At 52.1% G+C, this 26,361-nt stretch overlaps 1 protein-coding gene across 8 annotated transcripts in view; it reads left to right on the top strand.

Moving 5' to 3' along the window:
* The window catches only part of DNMT3A (DNA methyltransferase 3 alpha), a 103,280-nt gene that overhangs the window by 37,007 nt on the left and 39,912 nt on the right, over positions 1–26,361 (top strand). For 7 of the 8 annotated variants that reach the window (XM_010948561.3, XM_074341760.1, XM_074341761.1 and 4 more), the window contains 4 exons: positions 4,805–4,909; positions 18,677–18,947; positions 24,783–24,826; positions 25,286–25,432. In XM_010948561.3, the coding sequence (XP_010946863.1) occupies positions 4,805–4,909; positions 18,677–18,947; positions 24,783–24,826; positions 25,286–25,432 (567 nt within the window). Of the gene's footprint in view, positions 1–4,804; positions 4,910–18,676; positions 18,948–21,030; positions 21,114–24,782; positions 24,827–25,285; positions 25,433–26,361 lie in introns of those variants that run through there. The other variant, XM_045511852.2, reaches the window with a different exon arrangement.

Genomic DNA, 26,361 nt, shown 5'->3' with positions numbered 1-26,361 from the left:
ATCACCTTCATACCCCCATTTTACAGATGAGGAAATTGAGGCTACGAGAGAACAGTCCTGGATCTAGCACATGGACAAGCCGGTCTCATACCTATTTCAGTTTGCTCTAAGCCCTGTTAAGCCCTGTGCCTTTCCACAACTTCCCATGGCCTCCAACTGTCTTATAAATGCTGAGTTACCTGGTCAGCATGATTAAGGTGGCGTCCTTTTAGCCACGGTAGAATCAGACCAAAAGCACCATCTCAGCCTGAAATTCACCTGCACTTGTGTAGATACAGTCAGGACCTTCACAGATATTAAGCTGCATTAATTATCAGAGAAATGCAAATCAAAACTACAATGAGGTAGCCCCTAACACCAGTTAGAATGACCGTCATTAAAACTTCCACAAATGACAGGACATTTTTCACAGAACTAGAACAAATAATCCTAAACTTTATATGGAATCACAAAAGATCCAGAATTGCCAAACCAATACTGAAGGAAAAAAATGAAGCTGGAGGAATGACCTTCTCAGACTTCAGACAATATTACAGAGCTACAGTAGTCAAAACAGTGTGGTATTGGCAGAATAACAGACATATTGATCAATGGAACAGAATAGGGAGCGCAGAAATAAACCCACAGACCTACAGTCAATTAATCTTTGACAAAGGAGGCAAGGATATACAATGGAGAAAAGAAAGTGTCGTTAGTAAGCGATGTTGGGAAAACTGGACAGCTGCATGTAAATTAAGTTAGAACACTCCCTCACACCATACATAAAAATAAACTCAAAATGGCTTAAAGACAAATATAAGACAAGACACTATAACCTCCTAGAAGAAAACATTGGCAAAGCATTTTCTGACAGAAATCTTAGCAGTGTTCTAGGGCAGTCTACCAAGGCAATGGAAATAAAAGTAAAAATAAACAAATGGGACCTAATCAAATTTATAAGCTTTTGTGCAGGAAAATCATAAGCAAAATGACAATTTGTGGGGAGGGTATAGCTCAGTGGTAGTGCATGCGTAGCATGCATGAGGCCCTGGGTTCAATCTCCAGGACCACCATTAAAATCAACAAACAAACAAGCAAACAAACAAACAAACCCAATCCCCCTAAAAAAAAAACAATAAAATATTTTAATTAAAAAAAATGAAAACCTACGGAATGGGAGAAAATCTTTGCAAATGATCAACTGACAAATATTTAACTTCCAGAATATATAAACAGCTCATATAACTCAATAGTGAAAAAACAAACAACCCAATCCAAAAATGGGCAGAAGACCTAAACAAGCAGTTCTTCAATGAAGACACACAAATGGCCAATAGGCACATGGAAAAATGCTCAATACTGCTAATTATCAGAGAAATGCAAATCAGAACTACAATCAATGAGGTATCACCTCACACCAGTCAGAATGGCCATCATTAAAAAGTCCATAAATAATAAATGCTGGAGAGGGTGTGGAGAAAAGGGAATCCTCCTACACTGTTGGTGGGAATGTAGTTTGGTACAGCTGTTATGGAAAACAGTACGAAGAGTCCTCAAAAAAGTAAAAATAGACTTACCATATGATCCAGCAATCCCATTCCTGGACATATACTCAGAGGGAACTCAAATTTGAAAAGATACATGCACCCCAATATTCACAGTAGCACTACTTAACAATAGCCAAGACATGGAAACAACCTAAATGACCATTGACAGAGGATTGGATAAAGAAGCTTTGGTATATATATACAATGGAATACTACTCGGCCATAAAGACAATATAATAATGCCATTTGCAGCAACACTGATGGATCTGGAGATTGTTATTCTACGTGAAGTAAGCCAGAAAGAGAAAGAAAAATACCATATGATATCACTTATATCTGGAATCTAAAAAAAAAAAGAAGATACTAATGAGCTCAACTACAAAACAGAAACGGACTCACAGACAGTAAACAAACTTATTGTTACTGAGGGGAAAGGGGGTGGGAAGGGATAAATTGGGAGTTCAAGATGTGCAGATACTAACTACTATGTATAAAACAGATTAAAGACAAATTTCTTCTGTATAGCACAGGGAATTATATTCAATATCTTGTAGTAACCTATAATGAAAAATATGAAAATGAATATATGTATGTATATGTGTGACTGAAACAATTGACACGTTGTAACTGACTATACTTCAATTAAAACAAAAAAATCCACAAAGGATAAATGCTGAAGTGGGTGTGGAGTAAAGGGAACTTTCCTACACTGTTCCTGGGAACGTAATTTGGTGCAGCCACTATGGAAAACAGGATGGAGAATCCTTAAAAAACTAAAAATAGAGTTACCATATGATCTAGCAATCCCATTCCTGGGCATTTATCTGAAGAAAATTCTAATTCGAAAAGATACATGCTTCCCAATGTTCATAGCAGCACTATTTACAATAGCCAAGATATGGAAACAGCCTAAATGTCCATCAACAGATGAACAGATAAAGAAGATGTGGTATAAATATACAATGGAATATTACTCAGTGATAAAAAGAATGAAATAATGCCATTGTAGCACCATGGATGGACCTAGAAATTATCACACTAAGTGAAGTAAGTCAGAGAAAGACAAATATCATATCTTATCACTTTTATGTGGAATCTAAAAAAGTGTCACAAATATAGTTATATATGAAATAAAAACAGACTCACAGACATAGAAAACAAACCTACGGTTACCAAAGGGGAAAGGGGAGGGGAGGGTAAATTAGGAATTGGGTATTAGCAGATACAAACTACTGTATATAAAATAGATCAACAACAAGGTCCTGCTGTATAGCACAGGGAACTATATTCAATAGCTTGTAATAACCTATAATGAAAAAGAATCTATCTATATCTATAACTGAATCGCTATGCTGTACACCATAAACTAAGACAATGTTGTAAATCAACTATACTTGAATTTTAAAAAATTAAGCTGTCTTGGTAATATTTCCTCTCTGTATGATCCCAGTGATTGTTTCTTAAATGGGGGTTATCTGTGGGGTCTCAGAAGGCAGCTCGGCACCAGCAAGCCTGGCCTTACATGGGGCGTATGGCCCTGGGCTCCCCAGGTCTCTCATGGAGGCCTCCCCACCCTTGGCTGTCCCCCACCTCAGCCTTTCTGCCCTCACAGCTTCTCTGCCGTGTCTTCCTGAAAAGAGTTTCTCAAGGGTCTCTGGTCACAGGGCAGCCTTTCTCTCTCCACCCAGGACCCTGCTCTCTTGTCCACATCCGGCTCTGGGCTCCCTGTCCTTGGCTTTTCCTTCAGACTTTTCTCAGCTGGGCTCCTTAAGTGGTCTTTTTAGCCCCTCCCCAGCCATTCGGTCCTCACTGCCATGCCATTCTGCACAGCTTATCTCTAAGGCAGACCATTTCCATCCCTAACCAAATCACTTTGTTTTCAACAACTTTGCCTCTGGGGTTGGCAGCTCCCTTTATTTCTTGCACACACAATACACTGGTGTCCTCTTCCTGCTCCTCTGAACACACTCTCCAACTCCAACTTGACTGTAGCTTCCCCTCGGTGCTGAGGCCTTGTGCCTCTGTCTTACATGTCTTTGGAGGACTGGGAACCGCAGCTAAACCCTGAGTCTCCCTTCTGGGTGGGTGTGTCCCAGACATGCCTTGAGTGGATGGATGGACAGAGGGGGCCAGTGCTTCTCTTGCCATTGGTCTAACGTCTACAATTGGTGACAGTAGGTTTCCATCTGCGTGTCCCACCATCACTTGAAAATTAATGTGGCAAACCACAAGCTATTTTGAAATCACAAAAAATGAAAGTCAAGTGGGACTTTGAGGGCCATCGTGATTAAATCCCCTGGGAATCTGTGCACCTTCCCTGCTTTTCCATGGCACCAGCACGGCTCTGGGCTGGCCTCTCCGCAGGAGGACATGAAGCCATCTGTGGCTCCTGGCATCATGCAGGGCATGACTATGGGTCCTCTACTGGGTCAGGGTCTTTTTCTCTCTCCTTCCCCAACACGCTTTTTGCTCGTGATTAGTCATGCTGGAGCCCGCTGAGTCAGAAGCGACTTGTGGGTGGTTTGTGGCCAGGCTGGAGCAGTGAGGCACGAGGACTTTCTAGGTTTATGTGTCTGCCCCATGAGACAAGCACAGCAGAGCCCGTCCCTGGCAGGTGCCAGGTGAAATGTGGTGACAAAACCAAACTTCTGGTCCAGAATTCAATGAAGGAGGGGCATCAAGATGAACCAAGATGTGATGGTCCCTGAGATGCTCCTGTGGGGTGACAGGAACATGCAGTGTCAGCACCACATGGCAAGTGCCTCCGGGCAGATATACATACAGCGGCTGTAACGCCCTCCAGGTCCGTGACAGGCTTCCTTCCAAGGGCTGCATGTACTTCCAACATACACCGCTAAATTTCGTATTTCCCTTCATGTGATTTTCTTTTCAATAAAAGCAATTCATTCAGTATATAATTAATTTCATTTTTGTACTTGTGTAAGTTTTTTTGTATAAATAAACTTATATTCAGAGACAAATTCTTTGTCGGAGCATGTGTTATGATTCTGTGGTTCAGAAAATGTGTCCACCAGGAGGGAGAGCTGTGTGTCCTGCTGGGGCGGGGTCGGCCCTGAAGTTCCCCGAGGCTAGACTTAAATGCGGCCCTCAGGGCGGCTCAGTTCCTCACCAGGCAGGAAGCGAGGTGGGGGGAAAACCATCCCTGCCAGGGACACCTGCGTGGCACAGCCCTGGAAGTGCGGCTGCCCCAGGGGTGGGATGGTGGGCAGGGCTCTGGGGTCCAGCCCTGGCTTCACAGGCTGTGTCTGTGCCCACAGGAGGGAGAGGAGCAGGAGGAGGCTCGTGGCAAGGAGGAGCGGCAGGAGCCCAGCACGACTGCACGGAAGGTGGGGCGGCCTGGGAGGAAGCGCAAGCACCCCCCGGTGAGTGGTGGTGTCCCCGCAGCACGCATGCGCACGCGCGTGCTCTTAAACGCCAGTGATGTGTGTCCTGCAGGGACCTGGGGACGCTAAGACCAGGTGATGTGGTGCGCCCTTCTAGCTGCAGAGCCCAGTTTATTCCCCATTCTCTAGATCCCACAAGCACCCCCACAACTTTCTATTTTCTGTATTGAACTGGAGGCCCTTAGAGGCTACGGGTCTTGTGCTGTGGGTCTTGTGGGACTTGAACCAGACCCCTGACTCCCGGCTTCTTTCTGGAAGGGCAGCAGGAGGGCAGGACGTTTCTCCCTCGCTTGCCTGCAGGGGCTCCTCCCTCCGCAACCAGACACCCACTCTCTCTGCCCTACCTGAGAGCTTGGGGAAGGGAACTGAGGTCTGGGAGTCTGATCAAAGTGAACAGGCAAGAGATGCAGGCTGATGAGACCCTTTCTAAGAGAGGAGGAGGTCTGGGCGCTGTTTAGATCTAGTAGAAGTGTAGGCCCCAGGGCTGGCCCACGAGCCCCAGGCTTCTGGGGACCATTGTCTCTGAACCTGGGGAATGGGGCTCTGGGGTTGCCCATGACGGAGAGTACTCCAGAGGGCAAGGCCTGTGGGCTGTAGAAGCCTGCAGCCTTATGTCTTAAACTCAGAGGCAGAACAATAATTTGCCGGCACCAGAGACAGCTGGTCCCTTTCTTTTAAACCCTTCCAGCTGTGAATGGGAAACTTGGAGCAAGAAGGTAAGGACAAGCCAGGAGCCCTTCAAGGAAATGTTCTCAGTAAGGCAGGATTTTCTCCCTTGGGGCAGAGAGTCCAGGTGAACAGTGGCCACAGTGAAAGAGGACAGCGGAGGGCGGGAGAGAGGGCTGCACCAGCTGAAGGAGACGGGGTGGTTCTTAGAGCCAAGAGGTTTGGGAATCTGGAGGGTACTAAAGTGCACTGCTGCCAATTCTGCTTGGAGATTTGGAGGGGAAGGGGGGCAGAAGTTAAGTCATTTAACTGGTAAGTAATTTTAAGCATTTTAATATGAAAGCAAACACGGATATTTCATGGCCCGGAATGAAAAATTCACATGCAGTTGAAAGATAAAATGGGAGACTTCAAAGGAATTTCCAGCTTGCAGCAGACTCCAGGCTGCACTCCCAGATTGCCAGGGCATCCCTCCACTCTCCTCCCTGCATTGGGCAGCTTGTGGGAGAAAGTGGAGGGGCGCAGTGCAGGCTGGAGTGGGAGGGGGAGCCAGGCTGAGTCAGAGCCCACTGGTAATTCCATATCTGATCTGCATGTGTGTCCATGATCTGCAGGGCAAACTCCGCCTTCCCTGGTTTAGGTGCTAGGGACGGGAGCCACTACCTGTAGCCAGTGAGCCCTGGCAACCCTCTGACCCATCTTTTTGAGTCCCTGGAACCAGAGGGAGGGCACATCACTGAGAGGTGGTGTGAGGCCCCAGGGACAGAGGGTTCAAGGAAATTAGAGGCAGGTATGTGGAAGTGTGTCCAGAGACAGACAGATGAGAAGGAAGAGGGGCATGGCCCAGTGGGCGAAGGGTCAGTGCGTCATACACCCCTGGCCTGAAGCAGGGCCCAGCTGGAAGGAAAAGCACAGTCTTTAGAATCCAACAGAACTGGGTTTAAATCCCACCTCCAACACTGACCACCTGTGTGGCTTGAAAAAGTCATTGCCTGAACCTCGGGTTCCTCTTCTGAAAAAGAGAGATAATAAAGGAGCATTCCTCCTAGACCCCTATGAAAATTGAATGGATGAAAACACCAAAGAGCCAGTGGTCAGCAATGACTGGCCCTGCCCTTACCCGAAACAGAAGCAGCAGCACTGGATTTACTGCTTCCCAGCTGTGTGACCTTAGCAAGTTACTGAACCTCTCTGAACTTTTGCTTCCTCATTGGTAAAATATAGCTGCCAATAAAACCTGCCCTGTCCACCTCCAGGGGTGCTTTGCAAACAGCAAAGAGGAGTCTAAATGCACAGGGCTGGCAGTGTCATAAACCTGCCCCCGTATAGGGGCCAGTGGACCAGGGTCTATAAGGCCTTTCAATGAGAGTTTGGCATCAGCCTCTCATCAGCTCCAGTGGGAGTGCACATCCCATGCAGGTCAGTCTGGATGTGGTCCAGCCCATGTCCTAAGTGACACCTGAAGCCACCTGGACTTTTGAGAGAGGTCCTGGGTTGGGAGAGAGAGCATGGGGAAGGCAGTGCTGACTGGGGAGGCAGGGGGCCGAGACAACTGTTGTGAAAGGAACCCCTTGCACACTGAGGGGAACAGAGAAAACAGCCTGCAGGTCTTCTCTGGCAGCAGGCTCCCAGGCCCCTAAGGGAGCCCATGGGGGAGGGAGGGTGGGACTTCGTGCTGCAGCTCAGGGCCAGCCCACAGTCCCCCGGGCCTCAGGCCACCTGGTTTACTCGTGGAACAGGTGCTTGCCCAGGCCTCCTCCCTTCCCCAGCAGAGGAGAACAGCAGGGAGGGCTTCTGGGGACTTGGTCCAGCTGTGGCCCTGGGAACAGATTGACCAGGGAGCTTTAAAGCAGCTGAGTGTGTGTCATCGAGCTAAGCCTGGAAAGGCGAGGAGCTTGGCTCAGATCCTGGCAGGTGGAATAGAGGGGGCAGCCCTGGGAAGCAAGAGAGGAAAACCTGGCTGCAGTCCGGGCTCTTGATTTGTGCAAACGTTGCACATCTCATGCTGGATGAGGAGGGACAAGGTACATCCAGTGGTGTCCTCACCACCCCCTGGCCCAAGGCTATGAAATCGTCTCTCTGCAACTTTTGCTTCCAAGGCCTGTCTGTCCCTGGGTACCTTTCACTTGCTCCTGCATCAGCCTCCTGGCTGCACCCTCACCCAGACCAGATCCCACCTGCCCCCAGCATCTCTCTAGACTCCCACCCCAGCCCTTCTTTTTTCAATGATAAACACATTACACCTACTGAGCACCTGCCAAATAAATAAGACTTATTTCAACCTGGTGTGCTAGAGAGGAGGCCACAATAATTATACTAAATACAGCCCATGGCATGTCTCTGCTCAAGGATCTCCAGGGGTTCCATTTCTCATGGGACGAGACCGGGAACACTCCATTTGGCTCCTCACCACATGCTGTCTCCTGCCTCTGCACTGGTGCTCAGTGTCATCTCTTTTACCAAAGAAACCTCGTCTTCTTGCTGCTCCCTGAATACCACAAGCATGTTTGTCCTACTGCCTCATAAGCTGTTCTGCTGCCTTCGCATCTCTCTGCCTACCCAGTGTCACAGCCCACCAAAGCCTGTCTTGCAAGTGAAGCCTAGTGCAGCCATCGTGACCCACACTGGCTCTCCCTTTTGAGCTGTTTGTAAAATTAAAATGAACACTAAGTGGGGAGGCTGCAGCTCAGTGGTAGACTGCATGCTTAACATGCATGAGGTCCTGGGTTCAATCCCTAGGACCTTCATTTAAATAAACAAACCTAATTACTACCCCCCAAATATTTTTTTAGTTAAAAAAAAATAACATGAACACTGAGAAGTAAGACAGGATATCAGCCCACCAGTCCCGGGCTTGGGTCTTCACACCTGACCTTGAGAAGCACCAGTCTGCGAACTGTTTGTTACTCATCTGTGTAGAACTTGTGAATAAGTATTTAGAAACTTTTATATCAATTTGATACTGTTGCCGCATCCATGTGCATGATTTTGTATTTTACAAAAGTATCATTTCCTGGTGGATTGAGAATCTAAAAAACTAAAACCAGAGCCTGGCTTTTCACCCAGATAGTAGGAAAAGCCAGTGGAGAGAGCATGTCTCCTCCATTAGATCTGCTGTTTATGCCACCCTACATTGCGCTGTCCACCCACTCGCTGAGGACAGAGACCGTGAAGAAAGGCTGAGAGTGGTGCAGCACTTGATTGCCTGCAGAGGTCTTCTACAACCATGACTTCATTTGATGCTGACAATAAACTTGTGTGGGGTAGATGGGGGCTGCTGTCATTGCCGTCCTCACATTCAGATGAAGAGACTGAGGTTCAGAGAGGACTGGGCTTGGACTCCACGCCTCCCAACTGCAAAGCCCACAGTGCTCATTGCTCCTTGCCATTCCAGCAGCACCATCTGGAAGACTGGGTATCTAAAATTCCCTTTAAGTTAATACATGAATGCAAGGCTGTTGGAAAGTGTGTGGACCTGGTCCAGAAAGCATCTAGAGAAAATAGAACTGAACAGGGTGACTGACCCAAATACCAGGGAGCCTGTGGGTAAGTGGGGAAGGCTGCGGTCTGAGGAGTGAGAGGTGGGCCCGTTTAAACCCGGCGGCAGCGTGTTGGCCTGCAGCACTGGCCTCAGAGCCAGGATGCTCACAGCCAGAGCAGGCAACAGGAAACAGGAAGCCGGCTGCAGGGCTGGGCGGGGCCTAGGAGGGGAGCTGGCACCTGGGCTCAGGGCCTGTGGGCTGGCCAGTGCCCATGGCCGGAGGAGGGGACAGTGGCGTGCCGGGCTGGTCTCTGCTGGCTGGAGGGTGTGAGCCTGTGTGTGGGTGTGAGTGTCAGGCTGGGAGGAAGAGGCATCTTCCTGTTCACCAGCTCTGAGGACGTTGCAGAGTAACAAGTGAGGGTGTCCAAAGCTGGTTCCTGCCTGGTCACAGGCCCAGAAAACCCTGCGACTGCCTTTGTCCTTCGCGCTGGTTGTAGCTGGGGCTCTAGGAGGGACAGTTTCTGCCCTTGTTCACCAGACCCTGGGGGGGGACCAGCCCTTTAGGACTCCCTGCCCTGTTTACTAGGTATATGTCTTTATTCATTGAAGATTTATACTCATCAACTTCCTCCAGGGTTATTTTTGCTCAGTGGGAGCACTTTGAGGTCACCTCTTGCTAAGAATAACCCAGAAAGGGAGGGAGGGGGAGGGGGAGGAGGGGGCTGGGAGCAGGCGCTGAGCTCAGCCAGACCGGCCCAAAGCCAGCGTTACTCACTCCACGTTGGAGGCTGAACCTCCAACGCATTGCATGAGTGAGTGAGTTCACGAGGGCGAAAGTGCCCCACTTCAGAGCAAAAGACTCGGGGTGTAAGCTGTGTGAAACTGGGGAACCTTCTGCTGAAGCTTAAGCCAGCTGGGTACCGTTTAACTCAGCTGTTGGGAATTTGCAGTATTGGCTCATTTGATTTTTTGATTCTTAAGACAGAGCTCAAATTCCCTCTTTGGGTCCCGGTCAGAAGGGCTCCTTCACTAACTCTTGGAATCTTGACTCAGTGTCCCCTTGTTTTTATGTGCAGAACTTCCTGGAAGGGTATCTCCCATTCCTGGGCCCCAGCCCCTCTGGGAGCTTCCTGCCTGTGAGCCTGCATCCACACCCTGCTGCCCGCACCCCAGGCTTCTCATGCTTTTGAAGGTGTGAGGAAAACAGGGCTGTCATACCTCTCATGAGAATAGAGACTTTCCTTGTAACTCTGCCCAGCAGACTTACGTGTAGTGGGGAGACCGGGCTGTGGGCAGACTGGCTTGGCTGAGTGGATGAGGGTTTCATTTAAGAATGCATGTGATCTTGGTTGAAGAGGTGGCTTGCAGGAAACCTGAGGATTTATACCTTATTCTCTCAAAAATGTGCTGTGTTCATCTGGAAGGTTTTGGAGAGGGTAGGGGACGTGAAGTGATGGGAGTCGTGTTCTGGGAAGCTTGCTCTGGCATCTGGGAGCATGACTGTTGAACGCAGGGAGATAGGGTAGGGTGGGTGGTGCCAGAAGATACCCCAAAGCCTATTAGGGGGCGGCTGTGGTGGGACAGGATTGGCAGGGCCTACACTGCTTGCTGCCATGGACCAGGGAGAGGAAGGAAGGTGCTGCAGGCCCCAGGGACGGCGGCAGTGTTATTGTCAGAGACTGAGACTTCTGGACAGGAGCTAGTAGGGTTTGGCAGGGGCCCTTTCAGAGGCTGCTCGGATAGCTGCTCTTATTGGGGGAGCATCTAAATGAAATCCCAGAACCTCCATTTTGTTTTTCCAAAAATCCATTTATTTTCATCCCTCCCTGGCCGCTTCCCCAGAGCCACATGTTCCAGGCCACCTCCAGTGAGAGGCCTTCACTCCCTCTGGTGCCGGCCCCCATAGGCTTCCTAGGACCCAGTGGGCTTCTCCGGAGCCCGAGCTGCACCTGCACCACTCCTGCCCCTGCAGGGACCTGCCACACACACATCTGGGCAGAGTTGTTGACGTTGGTCTGCTTTCATCATCCTCACCTAGAGAATTTTGTGTGTTTCATTTCGGCCACCCCAAGAAAGATTTAACTGGCTGGAAATGCTCCAGAGGAGGGCAGCTGAACAGATCAAGGGGAAGGCCAGGCTGCCAAATGAGGACAGACTAAAGAGATTACGGCTTCTCAGTCTAGAGAGACAAAGACTGAGAGGGGATGTGATTAAAGCTGTGAAATCACCTCGTAGGGTGGGGCAGGGTGAGCACGCCCCAGCGGGGGTGGGTGGGGGCGGGGAGACACCCATCAGAAACTTTAGAAAGGTACATGAAGCACAGACAAGAAAGCACCGTTTTCTACAGTGGGCCCCCAGCTCACCAAACCTGTCACTCTGGGCCTGGATGGTGGAGGTTGAAAACAGAAATAACTTCAAAAGAGGTTTACTTAAATGCTACATGGGTCTTCTCTACATAATGGCTTTTTCAAGGGAGCCTCCAGCTCACCCTGAAATCCTTTGAGGTTGACTTCAAAGAGCACCGCCAGGCCTTCTTCCAGGGGGACAGGTATCCCTGCTGGAAGTGGAGCCCTGGTGGGCTGGTCACTCACCAGGAATGTTCGTTCTTGCATCCATTTGCCACAGCCAGCAGAAGCCCCGACCGAGTGACCTCTAAGACTTCACCAAGCCCTGAGGTTCTGTCCTCAGTCTCAAGTCACACACACACACACACACACACACACACACACACACACACACACACACACACACACACATCCTGGAGAGATCTCTGGTGTGAGGGAGACGGTGGGACCTAGAAGTTGTACCCAAGCTGGGGTCAGACTTTCCATAGTTGGCCATCTTTGGTCTCTGGTCCTCCTGTCCCCTGACCCCACTAGTGGCACTTTTAGCCACTCCACAAGGAATAAGGAAATTGGAAGGGTCAGAGTCCCAGTTTCAATGTCTTGGGGCCTGACTCCATTCACACCAAGAAGGCTGAGCAGGGAGGCATGTGGGGCCTCTCTCGGGAGTGGGCTCCCTGCCTCAAGGCCACTTCTAGCCAATCAGATCAGAAGGCTGCCCAGGGAAGGGGCTGCAGGAAGGCCTGGAGCAGAGGAGTAGGGGAGCCTGGGCCCAGTGCCAACACTTAGGGGACAGGGCTGCCCTGCTTACGTGAACATTCAGCTGTTTCCTGAAACTGGAATCAACCTGGGAAAATTCAAGGCTTGGTAGGGAGCTTGATGGTCTTGCAGGAGCCGAGGGACTGGAATGAATGGCAGGGGTGGGTGGAGGGGGACTGTGTGTGTGTAGTTGTTATTGACATCACTGTGCGGCATCTGAGCACATCTCTGGCCGGTGAGCGGATGTCTCTGGGCCGTGTGCACCGCTTGTGTGTCTGCCCATGTGATTGTGTCTGTGTGTCTTTAACCAAGAGTCCATAGCTGGCCGGATGCCAGGGTTCCCGGCTGGCACAGAGCTGAGTGCTGCCAAGGGCCTTAAAGGCACAACGGCAGTGGGGGGCTGGGGGTGGGGAAGGCTGAGGAGGCTGAGGTAAGGCCTGGGGGAAGGGGAGGCCACTCCCACATCTGCCAGCCTCTGGTCCTCCCCAGAGGTGCCCTGGGATCTAGGGGAGCAGACCCCTTTCAGTAGCAGCTCCTGGCATGGGAGGAGAGGTTGAGTCAGGTGCCCAGAGCCAGGCAAGGACCTGGCTCTGACCCCCAGGGGATTCTAGTGGGAGAGGCAGGGTCCCCGGGTCTCACCCCTCCACACCTGGGCCCAGGTAAACCTGCATACAGGGCTGCCCTGGAGTGCTGGGCCCTGGGCCCTATCTCCTTTGTATCATTTCCTTCATCTCTTATTTGCCAGGTTTTTATTTTTTGTGTGTAAATACTATAACTAAAAAAAAAAAAAGGCCTCAAAAATCACTTCCCTATTTGGAGCCTCAGCACTCTGCCCCACCTTGGGAGACAAGACCTCACCTCCTAAGGAAGGATGAGAGTTCTGGAGTCTAGTCCAGGCTTCCAGAAAAGGGGGAGGGTAATGCGGGGAGGGGGGACTGGGGAATTGGCTTTGGCCCGGACAGGTTCCCTGCAGAAGGTTCCTTCTTGCTTTGCCTCTGGCTTTTCGTTGTGGTGGCTGCTGCCAGGGAAACAGCCTCGGCCTTTCCCTGGCCCTGCTGAGGCACATCAAAGCCTCCTTTTCCTCCTTGGAACCCTAGGGATTTGAGGTTGGGCTTTTCCGGAGACTCAACCCAGAGGGGGAGCCAGCTTTCAAATGCCTCTCCGATACCTGGGTCATTCTGGAAGCTTCACCACTTAGAAGGTGTATGACCTGAGGCAAGCCTTGTAGCCCTTTTCCTTGGAAAAGTGAGAGTAGCACGACCCATCGGGATAATTGTGATAATTAAGTTTATTAATGGTATAAGCATATTTAGGCTAGGTCCTGTGCTTGGTACTAGGGAGCTGTCGGTGGAGTGGTTGGAAGGAAGAGAAATAAAAAGATAACTAAGGCAAAGCTCACAGTCTAGGAGGGAGACACATAGTAAACAAATAATTAGGTACCGTGTGAGGAGTGCTCTAATGAGATAGGGTGTGAAAGCGCTTTGTAAACAAATGTGGAGTGTGGTGGGCTGAGGGGGTGTGAGTGAACGCTGGAGTGGACTTCACCCTCACTCCTCGCGGCCAGGCCAGACCAGCTGCCTGCCAGCGCCACAGGGGCTTCTGGGGTGGGGGTGGGGTGCGGGGATCGGGGTGGGGACAAGGTTGAGAGCTCCAAAGACCAGGGCCTGGCACAAATACCTGCCAGGAGTGTGTGTGTGTGTGTATGTGTGTGTGTGTGTGACAGACAGACAGACAGACAGACTTTAGGAGACAGAAAGTGGAATAGTGGTTGCCAGGGACTGGGAGAGAGGAAGGGGGAGTTTTTGTTTAATAAGTACAAAGTTTCAGTTTGGGATGATGAAAGTTTTGAGGATGGATGGTGGTGATGACTGTACAACAATGTGAGTGCGCTTAATGTCGCTGACTGGTACACTTGAAAGTGGTAAAAATGGGAAATTACCACAATTAAAAAAAAAAATTTGTTTTTAAATCATCCTTAGAGAAAGACAGTCCCTGGTCAGTGCCCATGCCCTCAGCCCAGGGCTTTTCAACAACAGCACCATCCACATTTGGGCTGAACAATTCTGTGCCGTGGGCCTTGTCCTGCAGCGTGTAGGGTGTTTAGCAGCATCCTGGGCCCCTACCCACTAGAAGCCAGCATTCTGCCCCCCTCACCCCACAGTGCAGCGATCAGAAATGTCTCAGACACATTGCCAAATGTCCTCTGGGGGCAAAATCACCCCAGTGGAGAACCACTGCCTTCACTGCTTGGAATAAGCCGCTCCCAGGAGAGGCCCAAGGAGCAGGTGGGCAACAGAGAAGCAGGCAGTTGTCCTGGAGTGGAGGGGTCTTACCAGGAAGGAAAGCAAAGGTCAGCAAACTCTGAGGGACCCCAGGAGGTGGTGGGCAGGATTTGAAGACCAAGAGTGAGGCATACTGGGCGGGGGCAGGTGCACAGTGCAGTTAGGCTATACTCAAATCTGTTGCACCCACCCACCCTGGGGGGAGAAATGAGGGGGCTCACAGCTGCCATTCCCATTCTGCCACCAATCCTGGCCCCTCCCCCATCCCCACAGGTGAGACGCAGAGGAAGCGGAAATTGTCACTACAGCTGTTGGTGGTGCCTTCTAAAAGGGCTGGGGGCTCCTGCTGCTACTCCCCCCACCACCATGGGAAAAATGAGTGTCTCAGGGCACACTGTCTCCTTTCAAGGCAACTGTAAAGAATAAAGGCAAATAGAAACAGAATTTTTAACAGTTACATCTAACATGCGACAAAGTTGAAAGTCCCCCTTGAATGGGATGCTCTCACTATTAACCTAGTCTTTGGCATTAAGGAATCGATTATGGATACTGAACACCTGCCAGGTGCCCTACTCCATGCTGAGTCTAACACAATAAAGCAAAGTCCCTGCCTCCAGGAAGCCACAAGCTGGTGGTGACAGGGGAGAGGAGGGAGCTGGAAGGAAGGTGTGGAGGTGGAGGCAGAAGGTGCAGGCCTGGCTGGGGTAGCCTCTTCTAGTGGCTTCCAGGTGTGGATTACACTGCTCTCACCCGAGATGCCCTTTTAGGGAGCATCCAGCTCCTCCCTGGTGATTTAAAGTTGCTTCAGTCCACTTGCCTATGGGCCTCCTTCCTTCCTCTCGGTGGTTTCTTCTAGGTGGGTATGACCCTGGGCCTCAGAGAGAGGGCCAGTGAGGGGCCACTACTGGCTTTGGGTGGGAGTTCTTGATGGGTAAGATAGATCAAGAGTTGACCGTGGTAAGAGTCAGTGGCTCCCCTAAGCCTAGAGCCTTGGGTGCCTCAGGCTCATGCAGGACCAGAGAGGGTGGGCAATGGAGGGTGGCCTGGTCGGGAAGAGAGGAGGGTGAGGACTGGTGAGAACAGGGCAGATTTCAGCCTGCTGAGCTAGCCCCGGGGTGCAGTGCTCCCCCACCCCCCCTCCACCCACCTCTGGAAGGATGGTGCACCTCACGCTTCTGCTGCCACCGCTGCAGACCAGGATCGTCAGGGGCCAGCCTTGGAGGGGTGCTCGATCAGGGGGTGTCGGGACCCTGGGGCTGGGTCGGGTCTCAGAGCAGGTCCTCCTTGTTCTCTATGCTATGGAGCTGGCAGTCAACAGGAAGTGAGTCCCAGGGTGAGAAGAGGTTGTGTGGTCCCAGGGCAGGAAGTGAGTGACAGCCCAGTTGTCTGAGCAGCTTTGTGGGGCTGGGAGCCTGCCCTAACTTGAAGTGTCTGTGGGGAAGCAAGTAGCTAGAGGAAAGGAGGACATGGCCATGGTAAGAAATTAGTGTTTACCTAACCCTCTCAGCCCAAGTGGGCCAGCCAGACCCCCACACCCACCTCCCTGGGAGTGCCATGTTTGGGGTTCTGTGGCGCCTGGCAGAGCTAGACCTGAGGGTGGCAGTGGGGGCCCAGGTGCACCCCACTCTGCAGGCTGCCTGGGCCATGTGACTCTCATGCACACGAGCCTTGAGGGGTGAGAGGATTTACACCAGGGAGGGCACTCTAGGCCAGGGAGCTCACTGGCTTGAGAGGGAGGTAGCAAAGAGCTTCTGAGTCCTGGACAGAGTGTGTGGGTCCTGACACATGGGCCTGCTTGCTCCACTGGCTGGCCTGTGTTTGGCCTCCGGGCTCTGCTGGCTTCGGCCCCAAGCGCCCAGGCCTCGTGGAGGATGTCTCCCTTCCGCCGGAGGCCAGGGGCCTCCTCTTCCTCTTGCTGCGGCCCCCGCCCCCGCTGCTGGGGAGCACGCACACTTGTAGCTTTCAGTGGGCGGTTTTCTTCCTGGAAGCAGGCCTGCCCAAGCCGCCCCGCGCAGCCAGGGGCAGCAGCTTGGCAAGGCCTCTGGAGTCCCCTCTGCTCACCCTCGGGCTGTTCTGCGGAGGGAGCTTCACCCAGGGAGGTCTGGTTTTTATTTTTGTTTTCTCCTAAGGCTCCCATCCCTGTTTGCCACCTCTAGGGGTTCCTCACCATACGTAAAAGTTGAGATCGTAAAAGTTGAGATCCGCAGACTCTTGGAGCAGAAGCAGCCTTGGGGGTTGCTGGGCTGTGTGACAAGGATCTGGGGAAAGAAGCACTCTCTCAGGCTTTGGGGTATGCTTCAAGGGTACGACTTTCTGGAGGAAATTTGGCAGGGTCTACTTACGCTTAGAGGGCCAAGTCCACTTCTGGGACTCTGGCCTGCAGAAATCCACACATGCACAGCACTATCAATGCAAGGGGGTCAATGCAGCAAAAAGCAAACCAGCCCAAAGGCCCACCATTAGGGAACAGGTTGAATAAATTCTGGACTGTCCATTCAGTAGACATTGAATGAGACACAGAATGAGCCAAAATGAGCCAGATCCACATGGAGAGATGCCCACTGTGCTTGTTAAGTGAAAAAGCAAGATGCAGAACAGTATGAGTAGTATGAGCCCCCTTTAAGGAGAAAAGAAAATGAGGATCTGGATGTGCGTATAAATACATATGTGTAAACATGGAACTTACACGTGATTGTAGATACATAAAGAAAAAGTCTAGAAAAGATACTCGTCAAGCTATTAATAATGATTCACCTGCAGGGAGTGATTTTGGATATAAGGAATTGAAGTAGGAGCTTTAACCTTTTAACACTACATTTTTGTGTGGTTTGGGTTTTTTGTTTGTTTTTGAGGGAGGAGGTAATTAGGTTTATTTATTTATTTATGTTTAGAGGAGGTACTGGGGATCAGACCCAGGACCTCGTGCGTGCAAAGCATGCGCTCTACCACTTGAGCTATTCCCTCCCCTCCATTTTTGTGTGGTTTGAATTTTTACTTGTGTTTGACTTTTTAAATAGGAAAAAAAAAAAAAGCACTTAAACAGAAAGAAACCCTCCTTTGGTCTTGCCTAGTCATCTGGCCTCACAGGTGGGGAAACTGAGGCGCCCTCTTGAATGGCACCTTCCTGAGGTGTTTGCTGAGCACATGCAGCTCCCGCCCTTCTCCAGGCAGGCATTCTGCAGGGGAGCTGGCGGGCAGGTTGCTGGGGATGGCCTGGTGCCCACAGGGGTGGCAGAGCTCCAAGCACGATGTCTCTTGCCTTTTTTCACCCTAAGCAGACACCTCTGTTCCTTCTGAGATGTCCTGGCCTAACTGTCCCCAGATGGCCAAGGACCAAGTGCTCCTTGGATTCTGTCTTTACAGAGTGTGTGACCTCAAGGAAGTCACAGAACTCCCCAAGGAGGTGGAGCCACTCTGAAGGGGCAATGCGTGAGAAGTTTTGCCCACCGTGCAGTGACACATAGGAAGGACAGTCGTGACTACTCTCAATGTGATTCTGGTAGCAAGCTCAGTTCTGAGGCTCCTGAGGACAAAGCAGTACACTCCCTCTTAGAGGGGGATTGTGGGACCACGTGCTGGGGAGGGCTGGCTACAGAGACTGCGGGTTGCTGGCTGGGGCCTTGGCTCTCCTGGGGTCTGAGCGCCCTGAAGAGGTTGTGGGGTCAAAGCTGAGGGACCGAATGGCACTAGGCTTTGGGGCCCAGAGGAGGCCCCCTTTCATCCTCACACTCCACTCACCAGGCAGCAGCCCAGGAGACCAAGAGGATAGCCAGGAGGGCTCCAACAGAGAAGTCAGATCAGCCCGGTATTACTAGTCTTCTGAGGAGGGGTGCTGGCTGTGAGGAGGGCTAGCGTGAGGAGTATTTGTTTTCAGCAGGGGCCACAGAGGAGGCTTGGGGACCCTATGTCACCTCAGTGAGTGGGAATTGCGTGGGGGCGAGTGCAGCTTGCAGTGGAACCAGGCTGTCAAACCTGCTTGGATTTTTCTCCTGTTTCTTAAGCTGGAGCCCACAGACCCCTTGACTTGAGGGGGTCAGGCCCAGGAACTTATAATCTGAGAGAAAAACCGTGAGTGTATTTGCCTACATGAACCTTCGTGAACAATCTTCTGGACAGAGGGTGTGTAAGTCTCACCAGAATCTCAGACAGGTCAGTGATCCTAAAGCAGCTAAAACCACTGGTCTAAGGCTCCCTTTGTGTTTCTTTCTCTTTCCAGGTGGAAAGCGGTGACACTCCAAAGGACCCTGCGGTGACCTCCAAGTCCCCGGCCATGGCCCAAGACTCAGGGCCCTCAGAACTGTTACCCAATGGGGACTTGGAGAAGCGGAGTGAGCCTCAGCCAGAGGAGGGGAGCCCCGCTGGGGGGCAGAAGGGCGGGGCCCCAGCAGAGGGAGAGGGTGCAGCTGAGACCCCGCCTGAAGCCTCCAGAGCCGTGGAGAATGGCTGCTGCACCCCGAAGGATGGCCGGGGAGCCCCCGCGGAAGAGGGTGAGTCCCAGGCACACGGGGTAGCCTCTGCTGGGCTGGTGGGGACTCCCCTGAGGGCTGGACCCTCCCGGCCCAGCAGGTCCCAGGAGGCCCCGGCCGGGCGTGGTCTCTGAAGGTCTCCTTGCTAAGGCTGTGCTCTGCAGGCTCCTGGCTAGATACAGCCTGCACACATGTTTTATTTGGCCCACATAGTGCTTTAAACATTTAAAAAAATTAGTTGCCAGTATTTAAAAATCAAGAAATTTCACATAAAAATCTGGAGTTTTGGCTTCTCACGGAAAAAAAAAAAGCTGTATCTGGCAACAGTGGGTTTGCAGAGTGCCAGTGGTTGCTGGACTGGGGTGATGACTGTCCCCCCACAGGCTGGTTGTACGCCTCGTTTCCCTCAGCCTTTACCTGGCCTGCTTACTCTTCCACAAGATCTATGGCTCTTAGAGGTCGATGCGTTGGTAGCCCCTGGCCTGGGCAGCAGATGTCCTGTGGCTGTTAAAAGCCCAGTCAGCCTTCCCCAGTGCAGATGTCCTGAGCGCACTACAGTTTAGTGGACTTGACTAAAGTTTGGTGGTGACAGAGTTGGGGAGAGGAGGGGCAGGCGGGGGTGGCTGTACGCAGCTCAGCCCAGGCCTTGTCCTCTGGGGACTTTTTGGCCTAGCCCTGGGGTCCTGGAAAGTTGCCCACTTTTCTCTTTCAGGTTAAGCCAGGGATTTCAGGGCCAACTGAGCTGTAAACATGTTAGTAATGAGGACAACTAGCATTTGTACAGGGCTTCACAGTTTACAAAGCGCTTCCTCATACATTATCACGTTTGATCCTCCCAGGGCCCTGCCAGCTTGTTTTACATATGTGCATTTTAATTTCAGAAATTCCTCCTTCCAAGTGTACATGATGGAATGAGTCAATCGATTAATTGGTGTAACTTAACTTCACATGCATCCAAACCTAATATTTGTGCAGAGAGCATCTCCAGAAAAGAGATTTCCAAATTTATTTAAAAATACATTTCATTCATTTATTACTCAACTAATATTCACAACGCTCCCACCATGTGCAAAGTGCTTTCTGAGATACTCTGCATTTGTTGTTTTATTTACTCTTCCAAACAATCTTCTTCAAGAGGTATTATTATCCCTGTTATAAAGTAGAAAAAAAGTGAGGCTTAATGAGATGAAGTGACGTCCTCAGGGACCCCAAACCTGTAAGTGACAGATCCAGGATTCATTCTGCCTCATTCTGTCTTGGTCTCTAGCTTCAGAGTCTGTGTGCCCTTCCAATATCCCCTGCTGTTCTGGAATGGGGCTTGGGGCCGGCTGGTCCTGAACTGAGCACTTCCGGGGGTGTGTTCTGACTCTTGGTGGGAGTGGCCAAGGGGCCTGAGTGGAGTGAAACAGGAGGAGAGGGAGAAGGCGCCATCCTTCTGTTACCGAGGCCACATGTGCAGGAGAGGAACCTGAGAACCCGTCAGCTCTTCCCACCAAATAGGCAGCTCCTGGGACCCCACCATGGCTGGCACCCAGTTGCTGCCCAAGGCCTGGGCAGCCCTTCCTGCCTGGCGGGATGGAGCAGCGCTCCAAGGCTGCTCTTAACCCATGCGGGTTTGCTTTCAGTTTGGCATTTCCCTGTCTCCCTTTCTGTCCGTTCTCAGGAGTGACTCCTTCAGTCAGTCAACAGGGGCTTATTAAACACCCATGTGGTGTGTGCCAGGATCTGGGGAACAAAAACCTGGTTCTTGCCTTGGAGGACCTCACAGTCTGCTGGAAAGGCAGACATTAATGAGAAACGCACACTTAAAAAGTGTGTGATTCCTCACGGAGATAAGTTCTCTAAGGAAAAATAAACAAGTTTCTCTGAGGAGATGTAACAGAGGGACCCCAGCCAGCCTGTTCCGCCTCAGCTGAAGGATGAGCTCGGGTTCACCGGGGTGGGGAGGTACAGGGAGGGGTGAGAGCGGGGCATCCAGGGACCCGGCAGAAACCCATGAGTCAGGAGTGGGGGGAGGAAGGGAGAAGGGCATGAGGTAGCAACCAGCACAGCTCCAAGGCTGCCCTCTCAGGGGGTGACATGATCCGCTTTGCGTTTTGAAAAGATCCCTTTGCCATCTGGATCCTGGAATGGAACCGAGGGGCCGGGAAGCAGGATGAGCGGTTAGGAGGGAGGATCTGGAGAGCGGTGAGTGAGTGCCAGGGACATGAGGGGGTGGGGAGAGATGGTTCAAGGGTGACTCCTGGGTTTGGGACTTTCACACATTGAGTGGATCTTTCTCAGAATCTAGTGCAAAGTGCAGCAGGCAAAAACACTTCAAGCATCCTTGATTTCCAAAATTTGGCCTTGGAGCATTCCTGTGTGGCCCCAGCTATCCGGGCAGTGGAGATGCTGGCAGGGATCAGAGCTGGGATCCCTGAAGGTCGCCGTGAATCTCCTGGATGCTGAGACTGGTGAGGTGTTACCTTGAGGGGTGGGCAGTGGCCTTTTGGAGGCTTGGCCACTGGTCCAGCAGTCAGCCGCACAGAACGCATACTCAGCTGCTTGGTTCCAAGGAGAAAGGAGACTTGGCCCCGGGGGAGGAAGTGACTTGGCCGTGGTCTCCTTTCAGTTCCTCTCATTCCAGAGCTCTTTTCAGAGGCCCCGCACATCTCTCCCGGAACCCCTCTCATTCATTCCTATGCAGGAAAAATGGAGGACTTTAAGGCAGCCTTGGCCTGGGCACCTTTCTGTGTACACGTAGGAGCCCCAGATTCTGATAGTACAGCCAGGAGAAAGGAGGGACAGGGGAGATGATGAGTAATAAGGGCAAGAGCCACCTGGACAGGCAGGTGGCGGCCTTGGAACTGCTCCTACACTCCTAGCATTAGGGCCATCATGATGAGGGTAGTAACGATGGTAATGTGGCCTTCTTTTACTGAATATTGACTACGCGTTGAGTGTTCTATATCCTTGCTACTCAAAGTGGTCCATCAACCAGCAGCATCACCTGGCATCACCTGGGATGTTAGAAATGCAGAATCTCAGGCCCCGTCCTAGACCTACTGAGTTAGAACGTGCATTTGAAAGAGATCCTCATGATTTCGATGCACATTAAACTTTGAGAAGTCCTGCTCTTTATGTAACTGTCTTATTTAATCCTTGTAATCATTTGAGAAAGACATATTATCCCCATTTTTCAGATGGGACTGAGGGTTCAGAGAGGTTAAGTTATTCACCCAAGACTGTACAAATAGTGAAGGACCAGATTAGGATCAACACAAATCCCCTCTCTGCTCAGACTGAGCACACAGTACTGGGCTAGTGACTGTCCTCTGGGATAAGCCTGGCCTCCGCCCTGTCATTGAGATCTGGGTTCATTTTAGAGGGAATCTGGGGTGACCCCTGAAGGAGTATAGCCTCAGACCAACAGGTAAGTGTTAGAAGCACCCTGGCCTGGCCTGCCCTGCCCCCAGGACCTGAGATGCCCTAGGGTCATGTCCAAGCCTGCCAGGGCCACCCTGGAAGGCACATAGCCACCTGGCCAGCCTGTGACCCTGGGTCTGGGCCAGGAGCAGATGGACCACAGAGGGAGTGTCGAGAGAGCAGCTGACCCTCCTTGACTCATGACAAAGTGCTGCATTCTGAGGCAGCCCAGTTTGTTGTTTTGCTGGGCCTGGCTGGAAAGTGTGTGTGTGATGTCACTCAAGTGGGCTTGCGCAGAGTCTGTCTGGAAGAAAATTCCAGAAGGATGCTAGTTAGAAACCACACGAAGAAAAGTAATTCTGTTTGGGGGAATATGGGGGCCGGGTATAAGGAAGGGGTTGGGGACATCAAGGTGGTGCAGTGTAAAATGAGTTAGCTGCCTGGGAAGTCAGGTGCCCTGGAATCTGCTCTCAGCTCTGGTAGTAAGTCACACGGCACCCCAGCCTCTATTTCTCTGTCAAAGGGCTGGACAAATACCCCATCAGCAAAACTTAAGGGCTGGACGAGTACTCTGTCCTCGCCACAGTTCCCTTCATCCCTGATATTCTTTCATTCTAATGAATAAATGAATCCCCATAAACCAACTGCCTGTAGGTCCCCTGTAGGAAACGGCTGAGGTCCAGGAGACCTCTGGGCTGCTGCGTGATCTGAGGGTGGGCGCCCCCTCCTGGCAGCCCAAAGCCTCACCGGGTGGAACGTGGGGGTCTGAGAGGAGGGAGGACCCCCGGGAAGGAGGGAGGCCCTGAGAGGGCAGGAGGGGGAGTCGGGCTCCAGGGGGCCGGAGAAAAAGTTGGGAGCTGGCTGTAGTGAATCAAGAGGACCTAAAGGAAGCTCAAAGGAAGAGACAAAGTCCGGTGAGACATACCTTAAAAGGCATGTCGCGTACACAGCGTTGGCGAGTATGCACCCCCACTTCCTCCCTGCCCGCGGGGTCCACACCTCCCTGCCGACCATCCTGCAGCTGCTGGCCCTGCCTTCTCCGACCCCACTCCGGGGCTCCAGGTCGCAAAAACCCAGTGCAGAGCCCCAGGTGAGAGAGGAGAAAGAAACATCCTCTCTGGGGGCTGAGGATTCAGAGACCTTCAATGCTGTGGCTGGTTTCCGCCTCAGAGCCAGGAGATGCAGGAGGGGCTGTTTTTTCCGTTCTGGGCTCTTTGTCTCCCCCTCACACCCCCACCCCCACCCCCAAAGCTACCCTGAGCCAGCCTTAGTGACCTTCCTGCTTTGGGCCCAAGCTCAATACTCTTGGCTTCAGACAAAAGAGTTCTGGGGCCCAGGTGAGAGGAGGTTCACCCGCCCTGTCCTCCAACAGAAAGCTTGAAGGTCTAATTAACCCAACCCACAGGCCAGGCCAGGGCTGTGTTGGGCCTGGGAGGGGCATCCAAGAGATGAGGACCCTGAGATGCAGAGGACCCTGGTAGGAGCGCGGGAGTGTTCTGGAGTGTGACTGCCCTCCTGCTTGGGGCCTGGAGAAGGATGGAGAGTTCAGGCCCCCTTTAAAGGCAGTACTGCTGGGGCTCAGCCCCCAGGGGAGCCTTCCCTTCCAGGAACTGGAATCAGGGCCCATTAAGGAGCTATTGGGAAAAGGAGCAGGGAGATGCTGTCTTAGGGAAGGGGAACAAAACTCACTATATGCCAAGCCCTGCTCTGGGCACTTAATGTTCTCAGTAACCTTAAGATTTTAGAAGGGTTATCTACATTGAGTCAGTGAGGAAAAGACCAGGGGAAGTTACCCAGGTCACATGGAGACGGCTGGAATCCAAGTCTTCTAGGATAAAGGCTGAACTCAGGGACCTGAGAATGGGGTGCAGAGGCAGATAATTCATGCTAGAACCACAGCTCCAGCAGCACTTTAGACACCATCTCCAGCATCTTTATTTTCGAGATGAGGAGACAGTCTCCTGGAAACGAAGTTGTTTCAGCAGAGTCCTACTCCAGTCGCCTGATGCCCCACCGCCCCCCAGATCATCTTGGCCACACCCCACACATAGAAGGCAGCACTCCCTTCCAGGGCTGGGAGGGCTGTGCAGTCTGGCCTCTCCTCTGGGAAGGGGGTTCTGTTGACTGGGAGCAGCCGAGAGGGGCTATGTCTAGACCTCCTTCTGTGTGGCTGAGGCACTCAGTGGGCCAGCAACCACAGCCTTGGCTTTTCTGTTCTTCGGATTCGGGCCTCCAACCCTGCCCTCGTCCTGTCTCTGCCCTGGCTGTGCTCTTGAGTCCTCAGGGCCAGCGTGGTGTCTGGCGTGCGGTGGGCCATCAGGTTTGACTCAGGGACAGCTCAAAACAGTTGGAGAAGCCCTGTCCCTGAGACAGGGAGCCCAGGCACCAGGCGAGGCCCCCGAGCCATCCCTGTAACTCTGCGACGGTCCCTTTGTTCTTCCCTCTCCACAGGCAAAGAGCAGAAGGAGACCAACATCGAGTCCATGAAAATGGAGGCAAGTGTTTTCCTCAACCCCCAGGGGCTCTGTGGATCCTGATTCTAGGAGAAGAAAGCCACCGCTCTGACCGACTGTGGCGAGTGTGTGTGTGTGAGGGGAGCCCGAGGTGGCCCCCGTCCCCTTCTTTATGTGTCATGCTGTGAGGAGCAGAGGAAGTGGGTGTGGAGGTTGGAAGTACCCCAGCAAGGCAGCTGGCTTGGTCCCCCTCCAGGACCGAGCACCTCCCCTTCTGGTTTATGTCCTGCCCCCCGTCCCACCATCCATCCCTCACTTTTCCAGCCCAGACAGGGGCCTGGCCCTCACTTGCAGGGCTGGCATCTCTGGCCAGGAGTCAGAGCTCCTGTGTTCTGTTCGAGGTGAGTGCCTCCTCAGTTTCCCCTCCAGGAGGAGCAAACCCTGCAGCGGGCTGTCTGTGCCCACCTTAATGCTGGTGTGTCTCTGTGATCTCTGTCCTAGGGCTCCCGGGGCCGGCTGCGGGGTGGCCTGGGCTGGGAGTCCAGCCTCCGCCAGCGGCCCATGCCGCGGCTCACCTTCCAGGCGGGGGACCCCTACTACATCAGCAAGCGCAAGCGGGACGAGTGGCTGGCACGCTGGAAAAGGGAGGTGAGGTGCCTTCTGGCCTGGGCCCCAGCCCGTCCCATGGACCCAAAAAACTGGAAGTTAGCTTCAGCCGCTGTCTGCGGCTGTTGTCAGGCCCTGGCTGGGCCTCGGTTTCCCCTTCAGTTTCACCTTTCGCACTTACAGGGAACTGCTGGATCAGTTCCCAGCAGTAACTAGTTCCTTTGTTCTTTCAACAAACATTTATTGAACACTTACTGTGTAACCAGACAGTGTCCCAGGCTCTGTGCATGTATAATCCCTGCCCTCATGGAGCTGACATTCTTATGGGGAAGACAGATAGAAAACAAGTCAACAAGGGGCTGAAATAGAGGGTAACAGAGGCCTGCTTTAGGTAGGGTGGTCAGGAGAGGCTTCTTGGAGGAGGTGGCATTTAAGTTGAGACCTACAGAAATAGAAGAGCTGGCTCTGTGAATTGTAGGGTCGGGGAGACTATTTGAGGCAGAGGAAACAGCACAAGCAAGGCCCTGAGTTCAGTCTGAGATGCTGAGGTGCCTGGAGCTTGGGGCACAGGGAGGTCCAGGCTACAGATACAAAAGTGGGAGGGCGTCAGAAGCAGAACCTGGCTTGTAAAGTCCACGAACACTGCTGAGCTCACCTAGGAGACAGGGATAGAGCAGAGACAGAGTCCCAGGATTACATCCACAGAAACCGAACATTTATGGCTAAGTGGAGAGAGGGAGCAGCAGCAGTGGGACTGAGAAAGGGCCTGGGAGGAAGATGAGGGAAGAAGAGCCATGTCTCAGAAAGGAGAGAGTGGCCACCCAGCCATGCATGTGGAGGCTGAATTGAGACATGCTATTGTACCTGGAGGTAGCACGCTTCCGTGTGGATCTGGAGGGAGGGTGGATGCCAGCCCGTGGAGGGCTTCAGCAGTGAGAGGAGGTCGGTGAAACCAGTCCATTGAGCACCAT

This window comes from Camelus bactrianus, chromosome 15 (genome assembly GCF_048773025.1).
Source record: "Camelus bactrianus isolate YW-2024 breed Bactrian camel chromosome 15, ASM4877302v1, whole genome shotgun sequence".
In the NCBI taxonomy this organism is placed as follows: Eukaryota; Metazoa; Chordata; class Mammalia; order Artiodactyla; family Camelidae; genus Camelus; species Camelus bactrianus.
The sequence above is the reverse complement of the archived record's forward strand: the minus strand, read 5'-3'. Positions and strand labels throughout refer to the sequence as shown.